Genomic DNA, 12,328 nt, shown 5'->3' with positions numbered 1-12,328 from the left:
ATATGTTGAAAAACAATGGAAAGTCAAGAGACACTTAGTGGTTTTTGATAATATTATCTGAACTTTTAAGGGGAAGATAAAGTGGTAAACATGGATTTCTGATCTGATATGTAACTTAGTAGAGGTTAGATTGTGAGATAAATATAGGGTTAATTTTAATAATAATCAATATATAGTCTTGGTTCATTTTGTATTACATTTTGTAATTGTATTTTAATTGCTAATTGCTTTGAATTTTATTGTATCATGGTACAATGTACTATGTCACATAAGCCGCCCTGAGCCTGCTTCGGCGGGAAGGGCCGGATATAAATTAAAATTTATTATTATTATTAAAGTAAACAGGAAGAGAAGATACAATAAGAGAAGATACTATAAGCGTGAATTTTACCTTTTTTTTTCCTTTTTAATTATTTTAAGCACCGGTGGAGGTCAAGAAATAGAGGGCTGGGGGGAGGTGGAAATTCGTAATGTATTGGTCAATATTTTGAAATTAAGGTTTGGTAATTGTCTTTCAATATGTTGCGAAAATAATAAAATTGGTTTAACGGAGGGTTGCTAGGTCCTCTTTGCTCCCCAGCAGGGGTGGATAGGAGGGAGCTCTCCGGGAGAGCAGGGATTGGAGGGATACCACATGGTGATGCTCTGGTATTTTGCCTAAAACTCTAGAGCATCACCACACGGCATCCACAGGATGATGATTATTTTAAGAATAAAATGGTCACCCTGAACTTGATAAAAGCTCAGGATACAAATGTGATAACAGTTCATTGGTGCATATCAGTTTTATGGTGATTTTCATTGCATACTCTTGCTGTATCCTGATAGCTTATGGTTTTTGTTAGTCTCTTTGAGTCTCATATATGGATAAATATACCATACCATTTTGTGTCAGATGTTTACTGTACAGCTTTCCAAATATGTCATTCATACTAACCAATTGCTTTGTTCTGTTGCAGATGTCTGAACTAAGGATGTTGCATAATCAGCAAAGTACTGTAAATGCTATTCAACCTAGACACCTCTGTACATACTGGTACTTCAACCCCCTCACTCTCCTTTCATCTCACCTTATGGCTCACTCCCCTGACTTTCCACTTCCATGCTGCCAGGAGAGATTCCTCCAATCCTATCAAAAAGTGCCTTTGAAGAGCTTGGACTGGCAGGGCCTAAATGTGAGCATTGAATCCACCGCTGAAGCAAAAGCAAATTGATGTGTAGAATGAAAACATGGCAGACACATTCATTGTTCATTGTTTAAAAATGGTGTTTACATTTAAAATACTTTAATACTTAATGTATTTATATAAATATGGGAGAAAGGGGGGTATTACATCAACTAAAAGAGAAAGAGCAACTTCTTAAGAAGACCACACTACGATCTTGGATCAGGGCTGGGCCTTGGTAACATAAAGTTTAGGAGACCAATTTCTGCAAAATTAGGAAGGACCAAACTCTAACTAACCCTCGTTAACTTACAAACCATTGGAAAATATGGCAGGGCCATACAAGAAGGTGGCTTAATGTCATTAAAATGTTATGATTTTTCAGATGTATCATGTGCTTGGAGATTTTAGAATAGAGCTTCCTCTTGTAAAAACAAATTCTAACACCACGTTTTGTGTTGTTTTGCTCTTATAAGTATTACATGGTTTTTGTTTTCAAATTTCAACAGTACAGCTGGACATCCCAAAGAAATATTTAGGTCTGATATTAATTCTAGTCTATGAGAACGAATTTGCAATAACTTTTGTGGAGGCATACACTTGAGAATGTTATTTCAGAATTGTTCATACAGTAATGTGAATTTCATTGAATGAATCCACCAATCTACTCCATAGAAATTACTTTTAAGGATTCAATACTCATTCACCTATCCTACAAAGCTAGGAGTGGGGTTGTCATAAAATAACCCTAAAATGAAAATTGTTTTTGTGTGTATGTGCATACAAAATTGTTCCACTTGGCTTCATGAACAAACCAGTATTGCACAAAATCCTTCCAGCATTACAAAATCAACATTCTCTACAGCCATTCTATTGACATTAATAGGACTGTACTAGAATCAACAAAAATGGTTTATGAATCAGTCTTTTCTAATTTTAATTTACATTCCCTCATGTCTTAGATCCACAACTTTATGCTGTGTAATGTAGCACAAATGTATGTAGAGCTTGGCCATCATGTGTTTTAAACTCCTGAAACATTACACACTTATTCAGTGCAGTCTTAAGCGAAGGGCCAAAGTAAATGTCACTGTTTTAAAGAGTTGGATCATCATAACAGCTGTGAACAATGGCTTCTAAAAAAAGGAAAGCCCAAACAGGTCTGGAATAGCACTGTGGAGGAAAAATGGGCTCCTGCCTCCCCACTAAAGCCATTTTGCTATGCAGAATTGTGCCCTGGGTTGGGGGAGTTATTTTCCTAATTTTGCTGATCCATATACACAGATACTCCACATGGAGCAGCAAAAATGGGGAAATAATCCCCTACTGCTTTTTCAAAATGTGAAACTGCCAGGAGGCAGGTGGGAAGAGACAGGAGTCCTTCCTCCCCTCACAGTGCCATTCCAAGTCCGATTGGACTCTCCTTTTATTTTGGGGTGTTTTTACACTGACAGTGACTGTCTATCATCGCATTGGAAATTCACCTTTAACATTACCTAACGTTCTCACAACTGTTTTTCATTGTTGCTGCCCGAAACATCTACATTTGTTTAGGTGAGATGAGTTCTGGCACTGCTGCTGCAATGTTTTTCTCAAAACTAGTTTTGTTCAGGTCATTTCTCTACAAGCGTTTTAAACTTGTATTGTAGAAGTTTTCATGCATTTTAAAAGACTCCTCCAAAAGCCACAAGGTGCAGTAATTTGCATGAGAACTGACAGCACTTTAAATTTTTACATATCATTGCTTGCCTCATCTTGTAATTTAAATGTGTATTGTTTTTGCAGTGTTGACACCATTTCCAAGCAATCGTATACATTTAAATAAGCACTGGTATTCCATCTGCCCTCTGAAAGAGACCCCCCCCCCCCAAAAAAAAATATTGAAACGCTTTCAGCAGGAAATATAGAAGTTTGGCTACGTAAAATGAGTGCAGCAAATCCACCAATGTAAAAGGAAAATAATTAAAGCAGAATGGTGGCAGGTGATTTGAAGACTCTAAAATTCTGGATCAAACTGAATGTAAAAACACCCAAGGTGTTCCCTACAGCTAACATTCCCATGTGGCAGAAAGTTACAGCCTGCTAAGAAGAATGAAGTCGGTGGGTGTAGAAGGTTATGCTTTGCTTAAGATTGCTCCGCTATCAGCCAAGTAGCAAGCTCACGTCTTACAGAGTGTGAAACACTAATCAGTATTTCCTGTTGGAAGAAAATAATTATTGAGAACTTAATTTGCTTTAGCAGTAAAAGCATTTCTATAACTATGCCATTTCTGAAGACCTGTTTGTGTGCATAGAACATTCAGAGGAAACAGCTTGTGGCCATGTGACCCATTTTCTCAATGTTGCTGCAACAAGCACTTCAATACCTTGATTTGGTTTTTTGAGAAGGTGGCAATGCTACTATTACTATATTACGGTTCCAGTTATAAGGGCATCAATGCTATTTATTATTAGAATTTACAGCTATATTTGCCAGTAATTTATTTGTGAAGCATACCAGAGAGCACATTACCAATGAAACATCTCAAAGAACATAGCTATAGAACACAATTAATGGTACAATCTGCAGTATGAATGTATTTGGTTATATGTATGATTATATATTATAATTATTTTAACACTCCCTGAATTGTACACGTTGTAACCAGCTGAGACCCTGTAAGCAGAACCGTAATATATACCAAGGCCCCCATTAAAAAAAAGTTTTACGTATGTCTGCTGTATATAGGAATGTTAAGAGAAACTATACTGAAGATACGTCAGCCTTTATTCTATCCAGATACAAGTGTTATTCAAGTACACAATGATATGCAAATATTTAACACTTTTTTGTTTTAAGTTGAATGAACTTTGCCTATGAGTTGATGTAGTTGTATTCATGGATGAGATTTACAAGAGAAAATTAATCACCTTGATCTTGATCCTTGTGCATATTGCCGCACACAAGGGGTCCTGATCCCACAGAATATACATAAGCTAGGCTTGTGCAAGTGCAGCTGTGTTAAAAAGAGAAGCTGGAATCAACTGTTTAAGAGAAGAGGACTGCAAAAGAGAAGGGGACCCAGCTATCTGCTAGGTTAGAATCCTGTTCTGTTTTGTTTTTCACTTTACTGTGCACATACAACCCTGACAGGTGTATTGGGTTGGGAAACCATATGCAAGATTCCCCACCCAGCCAAGGCTATGTACATGGAAACCTCTAGCAGAATGAGGGGGCTGGAATATGTGTGCATATGGGCAACATGCTCTCATACAAAGAGATGCTTGCCCAGAGTTGGTGCTTGTTGCACAACTGAAGTGAATGAGGCAGCCTATGGAGATAGAGGCTCCAGGAATGTATGAGAGCTGCTATACCCACAGCATCACACTGGCAATCTCTTGCCTTATATGGGGATACAATGAGCCTATTCAGTTTAGCTGTTTTAAAACAAACTTTTAAATAGATTTTGATGCTATATGCCTTATAAAGAATCAACAGTTTCTGACTTTATTGCACATTCTTAGTTTTGCCATATTAACATCTTAAAAGTCTTCCTTATGAGATATTTTTTTGTTTGTTGGAGGTGTTTTTGCAATTTATTATTTTTTAAATGTAACCCAAGGAGGTGAATTGAAGGGAGTTTCATTTCTGTAATGGCTATGTTTCCTTTGAATAAAAAGCCAAGACCAGTGTTGGGACTAAGATGTTAATATTTAAATTGTATTATACTTGCCTATGCTATGTAAATTATTTATGATTTTTTGTTTTTGCGAGTGTGTGTGTGTTTGTGTGTGAGAGAGACAGCAACAAAACTTACCTTTTGTTTTGCCAAAGACTGTAAATAACTATTTATTTGTCTGCAGACAGAATTTTTGCCATTTAATGTCCCTCATTTATTCAGATTCTCCTTTTTATACATTTAATGATAGACAATAAACCATAAAAAGTTTTATTGAAAGTGTTCTCTTTACTTTTCTATAGTTTAATTTTTCAATTTACAAAAAACCCAAGATGACCCTCTTCTGAAATATCTATTTTACTAAAGCCAAGCATCCTTTCTGTGATCTTGTTGTTAAATAACCAGTATTGGCAGGAATGGAACTCAGCTTCTTATATTAACAGTAAAGGAGAGTAGATGCCACAAGTATTCCTTTCTCTCCAGCTTTTAGTTGACCTTGCTGTTTTATTTTTTCTTGTTGTCTTTGCAGCTTAGTTTTAGCATATGCTTCTGATTTTTCAAGTTTTGTGCAATAGTAACCTATTAGAATTGTTCCAAGCTGTTGATTTTATTGTTTCCCCTTTTTATGCTGTTCTGAAGCCTTTTCTGGTCTTTTGTGTGTGTGTGTGTGTGTGTGTGTGTGTGTCATTGAAAGCATTTCATAGCAATATTTGATGAGAGTGGGGCATATATTATGGAAATCTATGGTGAAACTCCTGCTCAATTTAATGGAGCTTTTGCTGGAGATGTTAATTGTGAACTGTACTGTCATTTATTTTATTTTTATTTATTTATTTAGAATTTATATCCCGCCCTTCCCACGAATGGCTCAGGGCGGCTTCCAATAATGAATCCAACATAAAAATTAAACAATATTTAGGCATGTAAAGGGTTAAACATTTAAAACAGATAAAACAGATAAAACCTTAAAATTAATAAATAAATAAATTGTTATTAGGGTTGCCAAGTCCAATTCAAGAAATATCTGGGGACTTTGGGGGCGGAGCCAGGAGACTTTGGGGGTGGAGCCAGGAGACATTGGGGGTGGAGCCAGGAACAAGGGTGTGACAAGCATAATTGAACTCCAAGGGAGTTCTGGCCATCACATTTAAAGGGGCAGCACACCTTTTCAAATGCCTTTCTTCCATAGGAAATAATGAAGGATAGGAGCACCATATTTTGGGGCTCAGAGAATTGGACCCCCTGGTCCAATCGTTTTGAAACTTGGGGGTATTTTGGGGAGAGGCACTAGATGCTATACTAAAAGTTTGGTGCCTCTACCTCAAAAAATAGCCCCCCAGAGCCCTCAATACGCATGGATCAATTCCCCATTATTCCCTATGGGAATCGTTCTCCATAGGGAACAATAGAGTGCCCAGTAGACATTTCCCTCCCCCCTCACACTTTCTAAAGTGCAGGGAGGGCCTCCAAACCAGGGAATCCCCTGCCCCCTCCCTCTCACACACACAAATACTTACTGAGTCTTGTTCCTGCAGAATATTCCTGCTTGCTCTGAAAACGAAACCAAAAGAAAGGGAGGGGCCGTTCTCTGAGGAAACTGTTACTGATTCCTTCCCATGAAGCCCTTCCTGTTTCCTGCTTCCTGCTCAGCCTTAAAGGGACACATTTTAAAAACTGTTTGCAGGTTTCTAAACCTGCAGGAGCTCTAAAACGGCGGTGTGTGTGTGTGCGTGCGTGCGTGCTGCAGATGGAAGAGCGACAGCAGGGAGAGGTTTGAGACTTCCCAAAGCTACTTGGTTTAGCCTGCTGCGATCAGGGCTTTATAAATTATTACATGTGTTTGCCAGTAAACCCAGATGCCTGTGAGCTGTAAATATGATGCTCTTTAATTTTGCAGTTGAGAGCCTGATCTCCTGGAAACCGTACACTGCACATCGTATACAGAGAGCATGCACTATTGGTTAATCTGGAAATACTCTTTTTTAAATAGACTTTTATGGGTAGATTTCACTATGCATTTTTTAAAACCACCATATTATTATTGGAGCAGGTGAGAAATTTCCCCAACCGTGTCATTATAGCTTTATATGCCTAATATTACATATTAATAGTATATAGAAGAATGGCTGGAAACTCTCCCTTTTTGTCCAAGCACAAGATGCCAACACAGGCAGCACAGAAACAGCAGTATATGAAACCTTTTGTGCATCATGTCAAGGATAACGCTTCCTACCCAATCCATTAAGCAGACTTGAGGCACAAATGAAAATAATATGGAAGCTGCCAAGGTCTCGTTGCCTTTGTCTTCCTAGTAGCTTTCTAGCAGCAATGGGTATGGGAACAGGCATCAAACAGACTGGTTAATGAGATTGTCCAATGCAACTTGCCTAGACTGCCACTGTGCTGCTCTTTCTGGAAATCTTTTTTTTATCATTCTGCTATGGACCTGATCCTGACAAAACTCAGCAGTACTGCCAACATCACAACTGATGCTTGATTGATCACCACAATTATATATATTTAGTTAATTGTTCACAACATGCTCTTCCTCCAAAGAGCTCTGCTGGCTGGTGTTTGATTCCCAAATGGAGATTTATGCAGACATGGGCAGGTCTGCCTAATTTCAGCACTAAACAGTGATGCAATGTGATTTTAAGTTTGTTGTAAATTCCTCTAGGCTCTGGGGAAGAAAGGCAAGACAAAAATGTTAAAGTAAAAAATTAAATGTGGCTTCAAATTGTGTTCTGGGGACATCCATTTTCTATATGTTTTTCAGTTAATGAACTGTCATGGTTTTTCCCAAAGACTCCCTCCAATGCTTCTGGGTATCTTCAGATTTAGCTCTTCCTCCATGCTCTTTGTGGTACCAGGTAAGGTTGCTGACTTCCAGTAGATCTCTTGGAATTAAAACTAATTGCCAGACCTCATAACTACATATTGGAATTGGCAGGGCTTTTTTTTGTATCAGGAACTCCTTTGCATTTTAGCCTACACACCCCTGATGTAGCCAATCCTCCTTCAGCTTACAGGGCTCTTAGTACAGGGCCTACTATAAGCTCCAGGAGGATTGGCTACATCAGGGTGTGTGGCCTAATATGCAAAGGAGTTCCTACTACAAAAAAGCCCTAGTAACTGGGTGGGGGAAAGCATCATGTCAATTTAAGGACTCTCCCAGGTACTTTCCCACTGTTTTTGTGGCTGTAGACACTGCCAATCATATACATAGGGTCCAGGGCCTCAAACCTAAGGTCTATTGTGCTTGCTTTGATTTCAGCCTTGCTTTAGTAGTACTCAAAATGCTGTCAATCTGTGATGTATTTCAAAATTATACAGTATCACATTTTGTGAATTTATCTGGAATACAGTGTCCAGTTCTCATCACTGTATATAAAAAAGGACATTGCAAAGCTGGAAAAAGTACAAAAGTGAACAACCAAGAAGTACAAAAGAGAGCAACGAAGATGACTTGGGGTTGGAACACTTTCCTTATGAGGAAAGGCTGAAGAGTATGGGACTTTTCGGTTTTGAAAAGAGATGACTGAGAGAAGATATCATACAGGTTTGTACAATTATACACAGCATAGAGAGAATTGACAAAGAGAACCTTTTTTCTCTCTCCCAAAACACTAGGGCATCAAATGAAGTTAATTGGTAGTAGATTCAGGATGGACAAATAGGAAATACTTATTTACACAGAGAAATTAAAATGCAGAATTTACTGCCTAAAAATATAGTGATGTCCGCAGACACAGACAGCTTTAAAAGGGGATCAGACAGATTCAAGGAAGATAGATCTATCATGCCTATGAGCTGTGGTGAAGGTCTTCAGGGAAGATAGACTTACTAACTATGGTGACTAAACTGAACCTCTGCATTCAGCCAGTCAATCTCTGGATTCCATGGTCAGGAGGCAAAATGAGGAGCTTGGCCTCTATGCCCTGTTTGTTGGCCCTCCAGAGGAAATGGTTGACCGCTCTGTGAGACAGGATCCTGTACTATATGGACCATTGGTCTGATACATCAGGGCTCTTCTTATGTTATTTAAGGGTGGTTTAGAATCAGTGATTTAAAATGCAAGCCACCCGTGGAGGTTATGGAACTATATAAATATAGTTATAAGGAAAAAGGGGTTTTAAAGATGGTGTGTTTGTGTGTTTGCAATACAAAACAAATTGTAGTGAAATAAAAATGAAACATTTAAAATACTCTTACAAATAGGATTGTCTGGTCAGGTCTTAGATCTTGGCTTTTAAACTTTGTTTTGAGGGTTATTCTCAGGTTGGCAAATTGATGGCTTCTTCAGTGCATACTTCGATATCTACCTGCTTGTGGTAATCAGGGCCGGCACATAGGAGCAGGACAAGTAGGTGGATGCCTCGGGCACCATTTGGGCTAGGGGCGCCGTGAGGCACCCCCTCTCCCCATGCCTGCTGCCTTCTGGACTCTGCAAAGTCTGGGGTGGGCGTGGCAGCGAGCATGATCAGAGCCGACTGGCTCTGAACATGCCTGCCTCCTGACTCTTTCAAAACCTCCCAAGCCTCGGGGTAGAGTTGCCAAGTCCAGTTCAAGAAATATCTGGGGACTTTGGGGGTGGAGCCAGGAGACTTTGGGGGTGGAGCCATAAGCAAAGTTGTGACAAGCACAACTGAACTCCAAAGGAAGTTCTGGCCATCACATTTAAGGGGATCACATACCTTTTTAATGCCTTCCCTACATCAGAAATTATGAAGGATAGGGGCACCTTCTTTTGGGGCTTATAAATTGGACCCCCTGGTCCAATCTTTTTGAAACTTGGAGAGCATTTTGAGGAGACTCATCAAATGCTACACTGAAAACTTGGTACCTCTACCTCAAATAACCGCCCCTCCAGAGCCCCTGATACCCTGGGATTAATTCTCCATTATACCCTATGATCCAGCAGACATTTCCCTCCCCCCCCTTTCCGGTGATGACCCTGAAGCTCCAGAGGGCCTCCAAACTGGGGCTTCCCTGTCCCCATCTGGGGATTGGCACCTCTACTCATGAGTTGCTGAACTTTCAAGTTTTTCACAGTAACACAGGGCAACCAAAGGTTCAAGTTTACCTTCACACTATGCAAACGACCTCTGCAAGGATTGTGCAACAAATGGAGGGTCTGGGCTCCTTTCACAGCCATGTTGTTCTGCTTCCTCCTCCCCCCTCCCGCTCCCCTTCAACCTTAAAGAAGCAGACACACCATCCAAAGAGGAAGGCTTTCCCAAGTAGAGACTGACGCCTCTGGAGAGGGAAAGGCACATGATGGCTGTGGGGGCGGGGCTTTCCCCCCCCCCCCCCACTGGCCAGCTGACTGGGGGCAGGAAAGAGCCTGGGAAAGTGGAAGAACCCCCACTGGGACCTGGGGATTGGCAAGCCTACCTCTTTGGAAGAGTCAAGGGTGGATGTGGCAGTGAGCATGCTCAGAGCCAAGTGACTCTGAACGTGCCCACCCCCCGACTCTTCTAAAGCCTCCCAAGCCTTGTGAGGCTTTGGAAGAGTCTGAGGTGGGCATGGCAGTGAGCCACTCAGAGCTAACTGGCTCTGAACGTGCCCCCCCCCCAAACTCTTCTGAAGCCTCCCAAACCTTGGGAGGCTTTGGAAGAGTCCTGGGGCATGGCAGTAATGTCATTGTGATGTCATCCGGGCACATGCACGCTTTGGGCACATGATGACAAATAATTGGGGGGGGGGGTAGACATTCGAGGTTCAGCCTAGGGATTCAGGCACCCCTAGCGCTGGGCCTGGTAGTAATTACTACATATGTAAACTGGAAATGGAAGGTAACAATCTGGTACTGACGTCGTATTTTACATTTAGCAGATAGTTAATATAGAAATTATTTTTCTAAATTATTGGTGTGGTATTCATTTTTTCCAGTGTCATATGTTTGTGATAACCCACATTAACAGAAACCATTTGGTACCATTTCAACTGTACCTCAGATGTCACCCTCAGACAAGAAGCTGGCATGCCTAAAATTCAACTTAAAATATGAGAAAGTGCAATCTTCTACTGGCTTAGAGTTCACTTTGACTCAAAAGGCTTATTGCCATGGTTGCTAGCCTCTGTCCCCTACCCTACATGGTCCTTAAAGATAATTGAGAGAACAAACAAATAAGTCTGGATCCAGAAGCCCTGTTTGACATGGGATTAACTAAGGCAAAAACTCTGGTTATCTGGAGATTAGCAGATAGAGGAGCCCAAAATGATGAGGAGCCACTCCCCTTAAGTTACAAGAGTCTGAGGAAGGATTTGAATTTTACACCATCCTCTTATCTTTTGGACATTACTCAAGCGAGGCACAGATGGGCTTTTTCAAGAGCCCGCTTTAATGCCTTTCCTTCTGCCATTCTAAGCAGTAGATTTTCCAATTTGCCTATCCAACAGCACTGTTGCCTTTGTTTGAGTAATGCAATTGAGACTATCACAAACATACTTTTTCACTGTAACGTCTATCAGGATGAGAGATGTCAAATATTTATCCCATTCTCTAAATTTAAACCTTTGCAAGACTATATTGTCCTCAGACATGAAATATTGCAGACATTCTTGTTAAGGAACAGCCAGAAACAGGTAACACGTGTGGTAGCAAAATTCTGTGTATTAGCTCTTAGGAAAAGGAATCGTGTAATTAAGGGAATTTAATTGATTTAGAATTTATTTTGTGTACATTTACAAACCTGTTTTCTGCTTGCTTCAAACCGGCTGGTCCTTGGACTGTAATAAAGTATTGATTAATTGATTGCTGTGTGTGTATATACTACCATTGGAACTCTTTGATGTGACATCACCAGTGCCTGCCCCATGAGTCTCTGGGTTTGGTGTGCTGAGGACTTGACAGCCCTTTTTACAGAGTTTCTAGATTCAATCTCTTCTCTAATAAATAATCATAACTTGGCCTTCAGGACCTAATTTATACATCCCATTATCTACATATTTCATGAAAATTATGTCTTCCTTCAAATGGTCTAACAGATTATATTCTAGACATATTCTGAAAAAATTCCCACTTTTTTCTCCAGCAGGCAATTTAGTATAATAAGAACATAAGAGAAGCCATGTTGGATCAAGCCAATAGCCCATCCAGTCCAACACTCTGTGTCACACAGTGGCCAAAAATACCAAGTGCCATCAAGAGGTCCACCAGTGGGGCTAGAAGCCCTTCCACTGTGCCCCCCCCAAGCACCAAAACACAGAGCATCACTGTCCCAGACAGTTCCAACAATAAGCTGTGGCTAATAGCCACTGATGGACCTCTGCTCCATATGCTTATCCATTCCCCTCTTGAAGCTGTCTATGCTTGTAGCTGCCACCACCTACTGTGGCAGTGAATTCCACATGTTAATCACCCTTTGGGTGAAAAAGTACTTCCTCTTATCTGTTCTAACCCAACTGCTCAGCAATTTCATTGAATGCTCACGAGTTCTTGTATTGTAAGAAAGGGAGAAAAGTACTTCTTTCTCTACCTTCTCTATCCCATGCATAATC

General features: G+C 40.3%; 1 protein-coding gene across 1 annotated transcript in view; it reads left to right on the top strand.

Moving 5' to 3' along the window:
• Nucleotides 1-1,281, top strand: part of THBS2 (thrombospondin 2) — a 95,197-nt gene extending 93,916 nt beyond the window's left edge. Inside the window, exon 22 of the mRNA XM_060242482.1 lies at nt 960-1,281. Within this exon, the coding sequence (XP_060098465.1) occupies nt 960-967 (8 nt within the window). The 3' untranslated portion in view covers nt 968-1,281. The remainder of the gene's footprint in view (nt 1-959) is intronic.
• The last annotated feature ends 11,047 nt before the right edge of the window (nt 1,282-12,328 follow it).

This window comes from Heteronotia binoei, chromosome 1 (genome assembly GCF_032191835.1).
Source record: "Heteronotia binoei isolate CCM8104 ecotype False Entrance Well chromosome 1, APGP_CSIRO_Hbin_v1, whole genome shotgun sequence".
NCBI classification, from domain to species: domain Eukaryota; kingdom Metazoa; phylum Chordata; class Lepidosauria; order Squamata; family Gekkonidae; genus Heteronotia; species Heteronotia binoei.
The sequence above is the reverse complement of the archived record's forward strand: the minus strand, read 5'-3'. Positions and strand labels throughout refer to the sequence as shown.